The following is an 18813-nucleotide window of genomic DNA, read 5'->3' on the forward strand; positions in this document are numbered from 1 at the left end:
GGGCCAAACCCAGGACATTTGTCAATATCTAAATGAGTAAGTTTTACTGACAGCAAATTAGGAATCAACTTAATTGATGTCGATTTCTATGTAAGGATGAGGAAGATAAAGGCAGCTGTCATTTACTTAATCTCTTTTATTCTGGAAACCGGCAATTAAAAACAAAGAAGTTAAGCATTGATCCTGCTCTATTAGTCTTCTATTGCTGTGTAACAAATATCCACAAACTCAGTGACTTAAAAACACAACTAATAAATACCTCCTAGCTCTGGAGGTCAGAACCAGGCTCTGCTGCGTTTTCTGCTTAGGGGCTCACAAAGCCAGAATCAAGGTGTTGGCAACCTGGGTTCTTATCTAGAGGCTCCAGGGAGGAATCTGCTCCCAAACTCATTCATGTTGTTGGCAGAATGCAGTTCCGATGGCTGTAGAACTGAGGTCCCTGTTCCCCTGCTGCCTGCCAAGGAGGAGGGGTCACCCTCAGCTCCTAGACAACACTCACAATCCTTCTCTTGGGGCCCCCTCCACCTGCAAAGTCGGCAAGGGTGCGTCCCACCTTTCTCCTGCTTCAATCTCTCTGACTTCTGCTGCCGGCCTGAGGACATTCTCTGCTTTTAAACAGCTGGTGTGAGCAAATTCAGCCCACCCAGAACACAACCTTAATTATATCTGCAAAATCTCTTTCAGCGGGTTACCCCTGGGAGTAACACCTGGAGGCTTTTAAAAGTCATGGGAGACTTCGTAGAAATCTGCCAACTGCACCTGACTGTCTTTACAGGCAAATATATAGGTCAAGTGGATGAGTAAAAGCAGTCAATGTGGAAGGAATGGCATGATTAGCAAACTCACCGCTTCGTAACTTCCTAATAAAATAATCGATTCATGCAGAGATCTCAGTGAAGATGAAACGAATGGCAGATGACAGCTGAATGAGGAGCCGGAGAACTGACCGCACCTGAGCCTCGAGAGAAGTGACGGCAGAGCGGCACCTACGTGTCACGTGCCTCTTGCTACAATGTCCAAACCTAACATGCTAATCCAGCTGTTGGAGTTGGCTTTCAGTTCACGGGAAATTTAGGAAGCAGAAGTGCAATTTAAATGACACCACTAGAATGCAAACAGAGAAATTCAGAATGTGGAACACTCTACAATACAGCCGGCCCAGTTTCTTCAATACATCAGTTACCTGGGGGTGGGGTGGGGGACTGCTCTAGATTAATGGGATGTTATTACCAATTACAACACAAGAACAATATTTGGATCCTGATTCAAAAAACACAAGAGTAGGGCTTCCCTGGTGGCGCAGTGGTTGAGAGTCTGCCTGCCGATGCAGGGGAGGAGGGTTCGTGCCCCGGTCCGGGAAGATCCCACATGCCGCGGAGCGGCTGGGCCCGTGAGCCATGGCCGCTGAGCCTGCGTGTCCGGAGCCTATGCTCCGCAACGGAGAGGCCACAACAGTGAAAGGCCCGCGTACCACCAAAAAAAAAAAAAAAAAAAAAAAAACAAGAGTAAAAGGACATTTTTAAGTTAATCAGAAAAACCTGAATATGAACTCAGTATTAAAGTAAGAATCATCATTGTCATTGACTGGGATAAAGGTATTAAGGTTGTATGAGAAAACATTCAGATTTTTTAGAGATGCACATAGGGCTGAAATGCTATGAGGGGTTTGCTAATTGCTTTAAAATATTCCGGCAACCACAAAAAGAGGGGATGGACAAAGCAGGTACACAAAATGTTGAAACATATCAAATCTGGGTGATGTATATGCATGGGGGCTCATTATCATGGTCCATTTTTACCCAGGGCTAAACATTTTTATAATGAACGATTTCATTTAAGAGATTTCATTTATTGAGCATCTGCTGAGAATCAGTCACTGTGTTCAGGGCTTCGCATCCATTTCCTGCTGGATCCTCACGACGGCCTTATGAAGTAGGTACCATTTGTATCCCCACTTTTATAGCTAAGAATATGAAACAACGACCAGCGTGGGGCGTAGCCGACTGACCTGCCAATTGCCCGCCACACCAGAGAAGGCTCAGAGGCCAAGGAAATGAAAGATTTCTACATTTTTCCTTTCACAAAGCAGTTTGACAAGTCAGCTACAGCCCGCGTTGGAGGGCAATCCCCCAAACCATGCGCCAACCGCAGCATGGGGGATGCTGGAAGGTTCGGAAGGAGACAAAAGCAGGAGACAGGTAGAGGGTGAAAGAGAAACAGAGAGACCACAGAAAAGAAACCAGCTGGAAACACAGGGAGACAGTCACGGAAAGGGGCGGAGCGAAGAGGTGGGGAGAGAGTGGGGAAGAGGGGTGTGCTTGAAGGAGGACGTCACAGACCCAGAGAGTCACGCAAAGCTACTGCAACCTTGGTCCACCTTCCACTCTGCCCCACCCATCATACCAGCCAGAAAACGGGAAAGGAGGGACCAGACACGTTCCGTGTAGAGCTCTGTCCACAGGTAATTACAGATCCGTGTCAGGCACCATTACCTTGTCCTCTCTCCCCATCCCCCAGCCCCCACCCTGTGACCTTCTCCCCAGTCAGCTCGCCAGCTCCAAGCTCAGAGTCGGGAGGAAGGGAAGGAGGAGTTATTTATTTATCTAAACCATGTTTCAGTTTTTTAACGGCCTAATTGAGATAAAAGTCAGAGACCCTCCGTGCCCGGCAAAGCTGTTCTCAGTGGGAGAAAATCTGTGAGGCTGAAGTTAATAGCACGAGGGCCACGTTAGTGCCACTAGGGGGCGCAGATCAGAGGCTCCTGGAGGCGGCTTCAGGTGACGGTTTAATCACAACAGAAAAATCAGGTCTGGGGCTTGCACGTGTGACTGTGGGGGTGGGTGGGGGAAGTGGGGATGGCAGACGGGAAAGGGGTTACAAGAGGGAGAGTGGGGAGCAGAAAACACAAAGGAAGACAATCCTCAAACAGAATCCTCAATGCCTTTCAGAGACGTGAACTAGAGCTGCAGGGAAGGGCAGGCCTGTCACACCCCCACCCCCAGGGCGTGTTAATAACATGGAACCACTTGCTCAAATTACACGTTAAAAAACACCTTCTTCTCCTAGCGGCGTGATTCATGAGAGCCCAAAACTGGAAACAGTCGGCGGATGAATGGATAAATGAATTGTGGCACAGCCATACATGGGAATATTATCAGGTACAGAAAGGCAGGCAGTACTGATACAAACGCTACAATGTAGCTGAACCCTGAAAACATTATGCTGAGAGAAGCCAGATGCAAAAGGCCACGTGTTATATGATGCTGGTTTTTTTTAACATCTTTATTGGAGTATAATTGCTTTACAATGGTGTGTTAGTTTCTGCTTTGTAACAAAGTGAATCAGTTAAACATATACATATGTCCCCATATCTCTTCCCTCTTGAATCTCCTTCCCTCCCAACCTCCCTATCCCACCCCTCTAGGTGGTCACAAAGCACAGAGCTGATCTCCCTGTGCCATGCGGCTGCTTCCCACTAGCTATCTATTTTACGTTTGGTAGTGAATATACATCCATGCCACTCTCTCACTTTTTCCCAGCTTACCCTTCCCCCTCCCAGTTTCCTCAAGTCTATTCTCTAGTAGGTCTGCATCTTTATTCCCATCTTGCCCCTAGGTTCTTCATGACCTTTTTTTTTAGATTCCACATATATGTGTTAGCATACGGTATTTGTTTTTCTCTTTCTGACTTACTTCACTCTGTATGACAGTCTCTAGGTCCATCCACCTCACTACAAATAACTCAATTTTGTTCCTTTTTATGGCTGAGTAATAGTCCACTGTATATATGTGCCATATTTTCTTTATCCATTCATCTGTTGATGGACACTTAGGTTGCTTCCATGTCCTGGCTATTGTAAATAGAGCTGCAATGAACATTTTGGTACATGACTCTTTTTGAATTATGGTTTTCTCAGGGTATATGCCCAGTAATGGGATTGCTGGGTTGTATGGTAGTTCTATTTTTAGTTTTTTAAGGAACCTCCATAATGTTCTCCATAGTGGCTGTATCAATTTACATTCCCACCAGCAGTGCAAGAGGGTTCCCTTTTCTCCACACCCTCTCCAGCATTTATTGTTTGTAGATTTTTGGATGATGGCCATTCTGACCAGCATCAGATGATATCTCACTGTAGTTTTGATTTGCATTTCTCTAATGATTAATTATGTTGAGCATTCTTTCATGTGTTTGTTGGTAATCAGTATATCTTCTTTGGAGAAATGTCTATTTAGCTCTTCTGCCCATTTTTGGATTGAGTTGTTTGTTTTTCTGATATTAAGCTGCATGAGTTGCTTGTAAATTTTGGAGATTAATCTTTTGTCAGCTGCTTCATTTGCAAATATTTTCTCCCACTCTGAGGGTTGCCTTTTCGTCTTGTTTATGGTTTCCTTTGCTGTGCAAAAGCTTTTAAGTTTCATTTGGTCCCATTTGTTTATTTTTGTTTTTATTTCCATTTCTCTAGGAAGTGGGTCAAAAAGGATCTTGCTGTGATTTATGTCATAGAGTGTTCTGCCTATGTTTTCCTCTAAGAGTTTGATAGTGTCTGGCCTTACATGTAGGTCTTTAATCCATTTGCAGTTTATTTTTGTGTATGGTGTTACGGAGTGTTCTAATTTCATTCTTTTACATGTAGCTGTCCAGTTTTCCCAGCACCACTTATTGAAGAGGCTGTCTTTTCTCCACTGTATATTCTTGCCTCCTTTATCAAAGATAAGGTGACCGTGTGTGCATGGCTTTACCTCTGGGCTTTCTATCCTGTTCCATTCATCTACATTTCTGTTTTTGTGCCCGTACCATACTGTCTTGATTACTGTAGCTTTGTAGTATAGACTGAAGTAAGGGAGCCTGATTCCTCCAGCTCCATTTATCGTTCTCAAGATTGCTTTGGCTATTCGGGGTCTTTTGTGTTTCCATAAAAATTGTGAAATTTTTTGTTCTAGTTCTGTGAAAAATGCCAGTGGTAGTTTGAAAGGGATTGCATTGAATCTGTAGATTGCTTTGGGTAGTAGAGTCATTTTCACAATGTTGATTCTTCCAATCCCAAGAACATGGTATATCTCTCCATCTATTTGTATCATCTTTGATTTCTTTCATCAGTGTCTTATAATTTTCTGCCTACAGGTCTTCTGTCTCCTTAGGTAGGTTTATTCCTGGATAATTTATTCTTTTTGTTGCAATGGTAAATGGGAGTGTTCTCTTGATTTCACTTTCAGATTTTTCATCATTAGTGTATAGGAATGCAAGAGATTTCTGTGCATTAATTTTGTATGCTGCTACTTTACCAAATTCACTGTTTAGCTCTAGTAGTTTTCTGGTAGCATCTTTAGGATTCTTTATGTATAGTATCATGTCATCTGCAAACAGTGACAGCTTGACTTCTTCTTTTCTGATTTGGATTCCTTTTATTTCTTTTTCTTCTCTGATTGCTGTGGCTAAAACTTCCAAAAGTACATTGAATAATAGTGGTGAGAGTGGGCAACCTTGTCTTGCTCCTGATCTTAGTGGAAATGGTTTCAGTTTTTCACCATTGAGGATGATGTTGGCTGTGGGGTTGTCATACATGGCCTTTATTATGTTGAGGAAAGTTCCCTCTGTGCCTACTTTCTGCAGGGTTTTTATCATAAATGGGTGTTGAATTTTGTCAAAAGCTTTCTCTGCATCTATTGAGATGATATGATTTTTCTCCTTCAATTTGTTAATATGGTGTATCACATTGATTGATTTGCGTATACTGAAGAATCCTTGCATTACTGGGATAAACCCCACTTGATCATGGTGTATGATCCTTTTAATGTGCTGCTGGATTCTGTTTGCTAGTATTTTGTTGAGGATTTTTATATCTATGTTCATCAGTGATATTGGCTTGTAGTTTTCTTTCTTTGTGACATCTTTGTCTGGTTTTGGTATCAGGGTGATGGTAGTCTCATAGAATGAGTTTGGGAGTGTTCCTCCCTGTGCTATATTTTGGAAGAGTTTGAGAAGGATAGGTGTTAGCTCTTCTTACGATGCTGTTTATGTGGCGTGTCCAACATGGGTAAATCCACAGAGGCAGAAATTAGATTAGTGGTACTTAGGGGTTGGGGGGAGGGGGAGAATGGAGAAGGATTGCTGGTGGGTGTGGAGTTTCTTTCTGGGGTGTTGAAAATGTTCTGTGATGAGACTTGTTGACAGTCATGCAACTCTGAATGCACGAGAACCCACTGAACTGTATACTCGAAATGGGTGAATTTTATGCGATCTCAAATATATCTCAACAAAGCTGTAAAACATTTTTAAAAATTTAAGTAACCAATAAAGAATTCCTTTTTTGCCTTCCCTCCCAAAGATACGGAGTTTCTCAATCTTGTTATCAGGCTAGTTTTATTTTCTGCTTTTCAGTACAAAATCAGAAGCAAAGGAGAGCATTTATATAGATGGCAGGTAACCAAACACCATGAAAGCAACGAGAAGCAGCAATAAAGGATGAGATGAAAGCCAAATCTGTTCCCCCACCAAATCCTGATGCTCAGGATGAAATGTTTCCATGTGGCTAAGGGCTCTCCCCACGTCGTCCTCGGAACGGACGGGCTACAAGTCATCTGCTTCTCCAGAGCTCGCCAGCCGCCCTTTGACCACTGCATTTTGTGGGTTATCATAGAAGCCACATCTACAGAAGACTGCCTTCACAGACGGCTACTTTGTGACAAAAAGTAGTTCACAAACTTCCAAAGACTTTCCACACCGGTTTCTGCTTTCCTTGAACAAAGGAGATCACTGTAACTCTTTCTAAAAAAAACAAAAAATCTCTCCAGTTTTTACTGGGTGACTTTCTACAGTATTTTACAGTCATGGTTTCCTTTCCAAGAGCCTTTAAAGAATTATCACAGAAGGAGAACGTCAGATCAGAAGAAGTCACTTCATCAACCTGGGTCTACACCTCCTTACCTGTACACGGAAGGGCGACCCAGAATTATCTCTAAGAATATTCAGTCTCAAAGGGATCAGTCAGTCTGTGTCTATGGAAACATTTTTTTTTCTTTTTTGCTGTGCTGTGTAGCATGCGGGAATCTTAGTTCCCCGACCAGGGAGCGAACCCACGCCCCCTGCAGTGGAAGCACAGAGTCTTAACAACTGGACCGCCAGGAAAGTCCCACCCTATGTCTACGAATCATGGAAACAGAACTACATGCAGAAGCAGAGTTCCAGGAAACTTTAGGAAGACTTTAATTTCTTGAAATTTTAACAGAGTAATCCTCTAGTATTAAGTTAATTTAAAAACTCAGACACAGTTCCTCCGCAAACCTTCTCTGAGCACTTGTGGGAGGAAACAAGATGCAAAGAGATGAAAAGAGCTTCCTGGTCTCTTGTATTCAGCTATGCTGATTTCATGGGAAAACTCTAGCATGATCTGCTTATTACATCACTGTGCGCAAGTTAACAATAGAGCCAGATGACAGACCAAATGATAAATCCTAGCCTCAAGAACAAAAGATTGTTTAGGAAATTTCTGGACAGTGGGAACTGATTTGAGGGAATGGGGAAAAAAACAGGTGGACAACAGCTCTCATCTAACCCGGCCGACAGTCACCTTTAAACAAACTGCCAGTCTTTCAGAAGGCAGGTGAGAATACAGTGTCTCATTTCTTTGTGGGTCTTGAAATTCCCACTAAAGCAATTCCTGTCCAGTCCTAATTTCTCTAGGGCAATGACTGCGGTCACCACAGAGCACTCCTATACAACCACACATCTGCACAGGCTGAGACCAGCACTGGCCAGAGGTGGACATGGGTCCATGAGCTCTGTGTACACAACAGGGGGAGTCCTGGTGACCGGCTAAGTAGAGATTCCAAATGAAGCAACAGGAATAAGGGAAACTGATGTGGAACTGACAACAGTGAACAGCAAACAAAACCCATAAACCCATGAGAACTGATCACGTAAGCCAGCCCCACACTTTGGAAGCAGACACAAGAGCGGGGTGAGGTTCATGAAGACACATGCCAAACCCCTGTGATCACGGAACGTACAAGATCAGTGAGAAAAGCTGAGGACCTCAGACGCGGATCCAAAGAGAGCTGCTTTCTGGTTTCCAAGTACCCAATCCCTTGATTTAGGGAACCTCCCAAACTGTCTTAAAACTTACAGCCAAACTAGTCTGTTTTCCAATAGCTTACTTACAAGAGATATTACGAGGGACATAAGTAATCATTTAGTATCTTATTAATTACATGCAATTTCCTTCATCCCCAGCTTGAGCTATAAAGCATGTAACAGCATTAGGGGCTGCATTTATACATTATTGTGGCACCACCCAATACCACGACTGGAATTACAGTTTGCCAAACAAACAAGCAGGCTTACCAATTTTCTGATTAAAAATCTTGTCGAAAGTGATTTCATGTCTCTCCTCGAGATACTTCTGCATCACGCTCCGGATACTAAAAGAGAAGAGTGACATGTTTTTAACAATGACAGCCTCCATCCCTAGAATGGAAGATACATGGATGCCTTCATTCAAGGATACTGGCTTGATGAACTTGATTCTGGTATTCAGTTCACAATGTATGTGTATATCACATCATCACATTGTATACTTTAAATATAAATAATTTCATTTGTCAGTTATACCTCAATAAAAAATATGCCCCAAAAAAGGATACTGGCTTGACGAGAGATGCCTCTTACTGACACCCATGATTGCATAAACAGCTGACTAAATTTAAAGCTGGAAACAACACAGCTCAAGCTAGTACCCTCTTCCCATGACTCAGGGCCAACCTTACTTGTAGAGACTTGACTATGAAAAATAACTTAAGGACTCTGGGGAAGCCTTCCCTCAACACCACCACTTTACAAAAATATTAAAAGAGTACACACAGGGGCTTCCCTGGTGGCGCAGTGGTTGAGGGTCTGCCTGCCGATGCAGGGGACGCGGGTTCATGCCCCGGTCCGGGAAGGTCCCACATGCCGCGGAGCGGCTGGGCCCGTGAGCCATGGCCGCTGAGCCTGCGCGTCCAGAGCCTGTGCTCTGCAACGGGAGAGGCCACAGCGGTGAGAGGCCCGCGTACCGCAAAAAAAAAAAAAAAAACATAATTAGAAGGAAGATTTCACTTACGTCAGAATAAGAAACATCAAATGCCTTGAAATAAATCTTTCAAAATATGTGCAGGAATTTTACAGGGAAAAATTACAAACTGCACCGAGAGACAGTAAAGAAAATCTTAATACATGGAAAGATAGACCACAGTTAGGAATGGAAAGATTTAATACTGCAGAAACTCAAAGTCTACCCAGATTCATCTATAAACTCAATACAATTCCCATCAATATTCCAATAGGATTTTTCATAGAACATGGAAACAGATAAGCTCGTTATAAAGTGTATGCAAAACAACACAGGCTCAAGAATAGCCAAGACATTTCTGAAGAAAAAGAATGATGATAAAAGGGCTTATTATGAAGCTAAAATAATTAAGACAGGATAAACAAATTGACCAAAGAAATGGAACAGAAAGCATATAACCTGACCCACACATACATGGAACCTTGATACATAATAGAAGTGGCAAAGCAGAAAAACGGGGAAAGGAGGGATTATTCAATAAGTGAACCCCCAAAGCGATTATCCAAATGGAAAAAGTAGAAATTAAATCTCTATCATCCACTGATAGGCAACAATTTGGCATTATCCCTTCCTTTTTTTTCTACTTTTTGAAACTAATTGAGGTATAATTTATATGTAATTAAATGCACATTTAAGGGTACTGTTAAATGAGTTTTTCACATGTAATACTCTTCTAATCAAGATATCAGGGGCTTCCCTGGTGGCGCAGTGGTTGAGAATCTCCCTGCTAATGCAGGGGACACGGGTTCGAGCCCTGGTCTGGGAAGATCCCACGTGCCGCGGAGCAACTGGGCCCGTGAGCCACGATTACTGAGCCTGCGCATCTGGAGCCTGTGCTCCACAATAAGAGAGGCCGCGACAGTGAGAGGCCCGCGCACCACGATGAAGAGTGGCCCCCGCTTGCCACAACGAGAGAAAGCCCTCGCACAGAAACGGAGACCCAACACAGCCATAAATAAAAATTAAAATTAAAAAACCTTTAAAAAAAAAAGATATCAAATATTTCTATCACCCCAAAAGATGCTCCTTTTCAATCAATCTCCCCAAATTCTAGTATCTGAGCAACTAGTCCTTTCTGTTAATAAAGATGACTTGCTGTAGTTCTAGAATTTTATATAAATAATACAATATGTTGTCTTTTGTGTCTGGCTTCTTTCCCTCGGCATAAACAAGCTTCATCCATATTGTTGTGTGCATAAGTATTCAGTTCCTTCTTATTGCCAAGTAGTATGTCATTGTATGACTATTCTACCATTTGTTTATCTGTTCATCTGTTGATAGACATTTGGGTTGTTTCCAGTTTGGGGCTATTACAAATAAAGCTGCTTTAAACATCTGTGTATACGTCTTTTTATGGGCATGTGTTTTCATTTTTCATGGGTAAATATCTAGAAGTGAAACTGTTGGTCATATAGTGAGTTATACTGAACATTATGAGAAACTGCTGAACCATATTCCAAACTGGGTGTAGGATTTTGCATTCCCACCAACAATATATGATAGTTCCAGTTGCCAATACTTCGGTTGTCAATATTTTTACTTCTACCCACTCTGCTGGGTGTGTAGTAGTATTTCATTTTGATTTGTACTTTAATTTGCATTTCCCTAATGAATAATATTTTCTCCCACTCTGCACCTTGCCTCTTCATTTCCTTCATGAAGTCCTTCTAAAAGAACAAGTGTTTAGTTAATGAGTTCCAATGTGCTGATTATTTCTTTGGTAGACGGTCTGTGCTAAGAAATCTCTCACATTCCCAAGGTCATGAAGATTTTAACCTATATTTTCCCTTAGAAATTTTAAAGTTTAGATTTTATGTTTAGGTCTAAGATCCATTTGTTATTTTTGTGTATGATGCAAGGTAAGAACCAAGGTTCTTTTTTTTCCTTATAATATCTAATCGTTCCAGTATCATTTGTTGAAAAAACTATCCCTTCTCCATTGAATTTTCTTGGCATCTTTGTTGATTCAACACTAAATATGTGTAGGTCTATCTTTGGACTATCCTGTTGCATTGATCTATATGTCTACCCTTACAAAAATACTGTATTATCTTGATTGTTTTAGGCTTAGTAAGTCTTGAAATCAGGAGGTTTAGTAACCTAAGCATTCCAACTTTGTTTTATTGCTTTTGGTTTTGTTTTTTGTTTGTTTTTTGGCTATCCGAGGTTCACTGTATATGTTTTTTAACTCAACATGGAAATTTCTTCCCAGAAAAAGCCTGCTGAGGCTTTGATGGGGATTTTGTTGAATCTACAGATCAATTTGGGGGAAATTAACCTCAATAATACTAAGTGTACTATGTATAAATATGACATATTTCTCCATTTATCTAAGCTTCTATAATTTCTCTTATTACTATTTCATAGCTTTCAGTGTAGAAGTCTTGTTCTTTTCTTATAATAGCTTTCTCTGGTTTTGGTATCAAGATAATATGATTCATAAAATGAGAGGAGAATTATTCCTTTAATTTTTTCTGAAAGAGTTGGTGTAAGACAGTATTAATTTTTCAAATGTTTGATAGAACTCATCAGTGAAGCCATCTGAGCCTGGAATTTTCTTTGTGGGAAGGTTTTAAATTACAAATTCCATTTCTTTCATAGACATAGGGCTATTCATATTTCTATTCCTTCTTATACTGGTAACTTGTATCTTTTAAGGAATTAGTCAAATTCATCCAATCTGTCAAATTACTGAAATTTGATATTTCTTTATTGCCCTTTTAATGTCCATAAGATTTAGTGACAGTTCTTCATTCATTCTTTATACTGTTAAACTGTGTTTTCCCTTGATCAATCTAGGCAGACGTTTATCAACTGTACTGATCTTTAGTTTTTGTTTCATTCATTTTCTTCCATTATTTATATTTTTTATATTTCATTGATTTCCACTCTTTATTTAAATGCTTATAACTTACTGTGGGATTAATTTGCTACTTTTCTAATTTCTTAAAAAGTCAGATCACTGAATTTAAGCATTTCTAATATAATCATTTAAAGTTATAAAATTCCCTCTGGGCATTGACTTAACTGTACCTCACAGATATTAGTAGTCTATTTTCATGTTCATTCAATTCAAATTATTGTCTAATTTCTCTTGATATTTTTTTTCCTTGAACTGTAAGTTATTTATAACTGAGTTGATTCATTTCCAGATATACTTCTGTTATTGAATTTTGGTTTAATTCTGATCTTCAAAAAACACTGGAGAGAATTAAAAGACAAACCACAGACTGAGAGGAAATGCTGGCAAATCATATATCTGATTGAGGAACTGTATCCAGCATATATAAAGGATTTTCAAAGCTCAAGAATAACAAAACAAAAAACCCTCTTAAAAAAATGGGCAAATGATGCATACAGACACTTCACCAAAGAAGATATGTGGATGGCAAAGAAGCATATGAAGAGCTTCTCAACAACATTAGTCATTAGGAAAAGGCAAATTAAAATCACAATGAGGGCTTCCCTGGTGGCGCAGTGGTTGGGAGTTCACCTGCCGATGCAGGGGACGCGGAGGGTTCGTGCCCCGGTCCGGGAGGATCCCACGTGCCGCGGAGCGGCTGGGCCCGTGAGCCATGGCCACTGAGCCTGCGCGTCCGGAGCGTGTGCTCCGCAACGGGAGAGGCCACAACAGTGAGAGGCCCGCGTACCGCAAAAAAAAAATAAAAATAAAAATAAAAAATAAAATAAAATCACAATGAGGTATTACTACACACCTATTAGAGTAGCTAAAATTTGAAAAGACTGACCATATCACACATTGGCGAAGACGTGGAATAACCAGAATTCTCATACACTGCAAGTGGGAATGCAAAACGAAACAAACACTTTGGAAAACAATTGGGCAGTTTCGTAATAAGTTAAACACAAACCACTGTAAAATCCCATCAATTCCACTTCTAGGTATTTACCCCAGGGAGATGAAAGCATACACCCATACAAAGACTTATACATGAATGTTCTCAGCAGCTTTATTTGTGATGATCAAAAACTGGAAACAACCCAAGTGCCCCCAATAGGTGAACAAATGGATAAATATGAGTGGATATCCATATAATGTAATAATATTCAACAATGAAAAGGAATAAACTATTGATATAACATGGGTGGATCTCAAAAAAATTATTCTGGGTAAAAGGAGCCAGATTAAAAAAAAAAAGAGTACATATTGTTTGATAACAAAGAGGCAGGAGCAAACTTTTGGAAATGGTATATACAGTAAAATTAAAACTATATGTATTGATATTTGGTCTCTGTCCTGCTTCTTGGCACAGAGTTCCTAAAACCAGTGGAATTTCCTGAGTGACAGGAAAGTCTTATTCATAAAGAGCCCTTTTCACCCATACCTGAGTTTATGCTAGTGAGGTGACTTGGAAAACCCCTGGATAACTTCAGGATAGGACTGATTGCCAGAGGAACCAACCATGTGATTAGACAATTGGAACTTTCAGCCTTACCACTTGATTTCCAGGAGGCTAGAGACTCAGTTCAATGACTAACAGCCAATGATTTAATCAATGGGGCCTGTGTAATGAAACTTGAATAAGAACTCTAGAACGATGAAGTCTGGAGAGCTTCCAAGTTGATGAACCCGTCAAAGTGCTGGGAGGGTGGCACTCCTGGAGAGGGTGTGGAAGCTCTGTACTCCACTCCTTCCCATGAGACCTTGCCCTACGTAACAACCACTTTGCAGTTCCTGAGTTGTACCCTTTACAGTAAAACTAATCATAGGCGTAGGACTTTCTTGAGTTCTGTGAGTTGTTCTAGTGAAATCTCAAACCTAAGAAGGTTGTGGGAACCCCAAAATGTGTAGTAAGTTGGGTAGAAATGCAGGTAGACCTTAGACACATATTGCAGCTGGCATCTGGGGGCAGTCTTGAAATATGTGTAGTTTATTTTACATGAATTACATCAATAAAGCTGGAGATTTTATTATTATTATCATCATCATACCACAAGGATGCAATCAGCAAAATCCTGGGTGTGGGAAACTCTACACAACAGATGACCCAGTTTCTTCAACAAAAAATTTCAAGAGGGAAAATGATAGGGAACCTATAGTTGAAAAAAGACTTAAAGGAAATAACAATCAGGTGTAACATATGAACCTTACTTAAAACTCAAGTAAAAAAAACTTCTTGTAAAAAAACTGAAGAAATGTGAATACAGATTGAATATTTTATGATATTAAGCAAGTATCACTTTTTTAGCAGTAGCAATGTGTTATGCTTATGTTGGGTATTTTAGGAGCTCTTATCTTTTAGAAATACAGAAATATTTACAGATGAAATGATATAAATCATGTCTAGGTATGCTTCAAAATAACCTAAAGGAAACAATGTATGGATGAAACAAGATTGGTTACGTGTTGATTACTGATAAAGCTGAGTGGTGGTGGCAAATTTATTGTATGATTCTCTCCTGTACATGTTTGAAATTTTCATTACAGAAAGTTTAAAAAAATCAAAATATGGCCTCCAAATTCCTGGACCATTACTTTACACACCTCCTCACCAAAATAAGCATATATACTTACTGTGTATAATACTATACCGATTGGAGGCATAATTTTTTTTTTAATTTAATACCAGCTGGTTGGTGATATACCAACCCTACCTGTCATGACCTACTGGGGTTCTGCTACATAAATGCAAGGTAAGTATAATAAATATTGTATCATAGTTTAAAAAATTTTTCTACTACTAAAGTAGTTTAAAGAGCAGATTATCTGCTCTCTACTGGCCAAAGGATGACTATTGATACCTCCCATTATTAAGTCTCTACATTCTATGTGAAGTTTAATGCTGTTCTCTTCTGATGTCCAAAGTAAAATGTGTCTAAACAAATATTTCAAATAATATGTGACACATCACCTAAAAAAACTAGTCACGCATAAGGTAGTTGTGAAGATCACGCAAGATGGCTTTGTTAGAAGCACTGCCCAAATAAGAGCTGTTATCATTACGACTGTCAAGAAACCCAAAAGGCAGGCTTTTTTTAAGATAGGATAACTAAGCAATCATACCAAGATTCAACTCCCCCAAAAGGAAACTGCTTTCTTTCATACTGTCAGCTCTTCCCAAGGTTCCTCGGTTCACCAGATCTTTGGCAGAAAAGTCTTGTATGTAATTTGCATAGCATTAAACAACAGCGCATGAGATGATCTATATTCAGGAGACCACAACCCAATTAAGCTAAATGTAAATTCCTTTGTGTTTTTTCCTCCAATATTTTGACAATCCACATCTTGTTTTTAATGCCTTTTCTTTTGCAATATATTACCTGATATTAAAGTGACACTAAACATAATTGAATTTCACTGTCAAAAACAAACAAACAAAAAACCACACCATCAATACAAAAATTACCCCTGAAGAGATACAATATGAAGGATGAACGAAGTTTTGGGTTCATCAAGTTTACCTAATCAGAGTTACTAAAACTTTGTGATCTAAACCATCCCTTCAAATTGGTTACAATAATCATTTTTGAATCCATTTATCTTTCTCTCAAAATACGTTTGCATCAGCAACAATACAGAAGCAGCTTCATTTGATGGCTACCTTGCTGTCTGTGTGGAATAAGTATCAGAAGATGGGAAAACTGGAGCCAAGGAGAATCCATAGAAGGGCCAGGAGCATCCTCCTTGTTCCTAAGAGCCATTTTTCATGGAATTATCTCATTTAAAAGATCCCAAGGCATAGCAGCACTATTTACAATAGCCAAGACATGGAAAAAACCTAAATTTCCATCAAAAGATGAATGGGTAAAGAAGATGTGGTATATATATCTATATACACAATGGAATATCACTCACCATAAAGAATGAAATAATGCCATTTGCAGAAACATGGATGGACCTAGAGATTATCATACTAAGAGAAGTCAGACAGAGAAAGGCAAATACCATATGATATCACTTATATATGGAATCTAAAATATGACACACATGAACTTACCTACAAAACAGAAACAGACTCACAGACATAGAGAACAGACTGTGGTTGCCAAGGGGGAAGGCGAGAGGGGGAGGGATGGATTGGGAGTTTGGGATTAGCAGATGCAAGCTATTATATAGAGAATGGATAAACAACAAGGTCCTACTGTATAGCACAGGGAACTAGACTCAATGTACTGCGATAAACCAGTAAAAGAAAAGAATATGAAAAAGAATGCATATATATATATAACTGAATCACTTTTCTGTACAGCAGAAATTAACACAACACTTCAATAAAATAAATTTTTAAAAAATGATCCCAAGGGCCTCACATTTTGCCCAATGCCCAAACTCCCTGGCACGTTATGGGGAGCATTTCCAAAGAGGCCCCAGGCTACCTGATCAACCATATCTTCCCTCTGTCCTCAAACGGTAGCCACGCAGGATTTCTTCACTGCTCTGTAATTCTGTAAATGCCATTCCCACTAATGCCCCTCTCCTCATGTGAAAACCTGCTCAGCCTCCAGGATCCAGGTCAGGGTCACTGGCCTTCGCCAACCCCTGCAGAGGCAAGCCCTCTTACTTCGGTTTCCACTGCATGTCAGATGGCACCACTGTATCATTTCCCACAATGTATTGTAAACATACACACCCCCGTATCCATCCCCCGTTGACTTAATCACTCATTCATTCAAGACAGGTAGTGTCGGGCTTCCCTGGTGGCGCAGTGGTTGAGAGTCCGCCTGCCGATGCAGGGGACACGGGTTCGTGCCCCGGTCCGGGAAGATCCCACATGCCGCGGAGCGGCTGGGCCCGTGAGCCATGGCCGCTGAGCCTGCGCATCCGGAAAAGATGGGAAGTGTCTCTTCTGTACATGACACTCAGAATACACAGTGGGTCCACCCAGTCTCTGCCCTGAAGGGGGCCATGTCTAGAGGGGTGACAGTGGAGTAAGCAGGGAGTCCCAATGCAGTGTCACAGGTACGTGTCAACAGGGGGAATCACAGGGGCCTACAGAGTCTAGTGCAACACAGCTGAACTCCAGATCCCAAGGGGCCCCTGGCAAAGATGAGGTGACAGAGAAAGCAACGGGACCACTCGTGCAGCATCTGATAAGCCATGCCAGCCTGCACCGAATAATTGAAGGAAACGGACAAAGGACAGCAGCAGGTTAAAACACACACACACACACACACACAGACACACACACACACACACACACACACACACAACTGCCAGACAGCATACAGCCTCCACTTTTGGACTCACTTATTTTTCTAACTACACGAGAATACCTAAATTAACACCCTTGAGATTAATGTCCAGCTTTTCATGGCTTTTTTTTTTTTTTTTTTTTTTAAGCAAACACTTCAGGACTTCCCTGGCGGTCTAGTGGTAAAGACTCTGCGCTTCTACTGCAGGGGGCTCGGGTTCGATCCCTGGTCGGGAAACTAAGATCCCGCGTGCCTTGCAGCGCAGCCAAAAAAATAAATAAATATATAAAGCAAACACTTCCTTTCCAAGGACTGACAGATGACATTTTGTTTCTACAACTGGCAAAAATGCTGAGTTGGATACAATTGCTGAGCTTCCTTGTCTCCCTCCCACAGTTCTTCCCTAAGACAATGTGAACCAGGCCAGAACCTCAGAGAAGAAGCACCCTCTAGACAAACAGATTTACAAAGTAAAATACGTTCCGTATAAGATCATCCAATGGAATTTTTCAACTACTCACCTTTTAATTTGGTACATGATACCACTTATCACACGAGAACTCTTCATCTGTGTCATATATTGATTCATTTTTCTCCTTTATGGTTTCCAGGTTTGGGGTTCACTTGGGACAGCCCTTTATATCCCAGAGTAATAAAAATATATTCTCTCATGTTTTCCTATTTTTAATATTTTGATGATTATCTCATTAGACACTCGGGAATTTATTTTTTTACAATGTGGAGGGGTTATGACTTTACCTGATGGCCAGCTATCATGCACAATCCCTTCCCCAACAGACTCAAAATGCTACCTTTGCTCATAAGCCAAATTCAAATTTTACTATGTAGATGAATAGAAACATGCATATACAGGAGATTTTGCATGCTCTGCCACTTATGTGCCTTATGTGCCTGAAACAAGACTTATGTGTCTGTGCCTGAAACAAGACCACACTGTTCTAATTCCTACAGCAATGTTTTATATTTGGTAGAGCAGAACCCTGCTGTTTAACTTTTTCAAAATTTTATTGGTTATTTTTGCCCATTTTTCCTCTTCTAGATGAATGAGGATCAGCTTATCACATTCTTTAAAATTGTCACGTGGATTCTGATTGGGATAGGTTAATTTGAAGAGAACTGACATCTTTTCAGTACTGAGTCTTCCTGTCTAGAAATATCTTGGAACTCTCCCATTTATCCAGATTTGTTTTGACTTCTCTTAAACTTTTGTTTTTCTTCATACCAGTCTTACTGGTAATTTGTTGGTGAGGTCTGGTTTAGAGCAACACATGAGAAAACACTTCTTTTAAAGAAATTATTTTGAAATGTTTTGACAAGTTAACAGGCACATAATTTAAAAATAGAAAGTTGTTAAAGTAACCTCAGTGAGAGAGAATTACATTGCAGAGTCTCGTTAGGCATGGAAAGCATGCTTACAGGACAGATCATCTTAAATAGCATGGGTTATTATTTTTTTTCCTGCTAAATGTAAGCATCAGAGCTACGATCTAATAGATATTCATGACTGAATGAGGTTCAGTGAAGTCTTCCAAACT

The 18813-nt window shown here is 40.4% G+C and overlaps 1 protein-coding gene across 5 annotated transcripts in view; it reads right to left on the reverse strand.

The window, feature by feature from the left end:
* Positions 1–18813, reverse strand: part of GRK3 (G protein-coupled receptor kinase 3) — a 126707-nt gene that overhangs the window by 94658 nt on the left and 13236 nt on the right. For 3 of the 5 annotated variants that reach the window (XM_059039507.2, XM_067014295.1, XM_067014294.1), the window contains one exon: positions 8341–8417. The exons of 1 other annotated variant lie outside the window; for it this stretch is intronic. In XM_059039507.2, the coding sequence (XP_058895490.1) occupies positions 8341–8417 (77 nt within the window). Of the gene's footprint in view, positions 1–8340; positions 8418–18813 lie in introns of those variants that run through there. One more of the 5 variants, XM_067014298.1, reaches the window with a different exon arrangement.

Source organism: Kogia breviceps, chromosome 15, assembly GCF_026419965.1.
Source record: "Kogia breviceps isolate mKogBre1 chromosome 15, mKogBre1 haplotype 1, whole genome shotgun sequence".
In the NCBI taxonomy this organism is placed as follows: Eukaryota; Metazoa; Chordata; class Mammalia; order Artiodactyla; family Physeteridae; genus Kogia; species Kogia breviceps.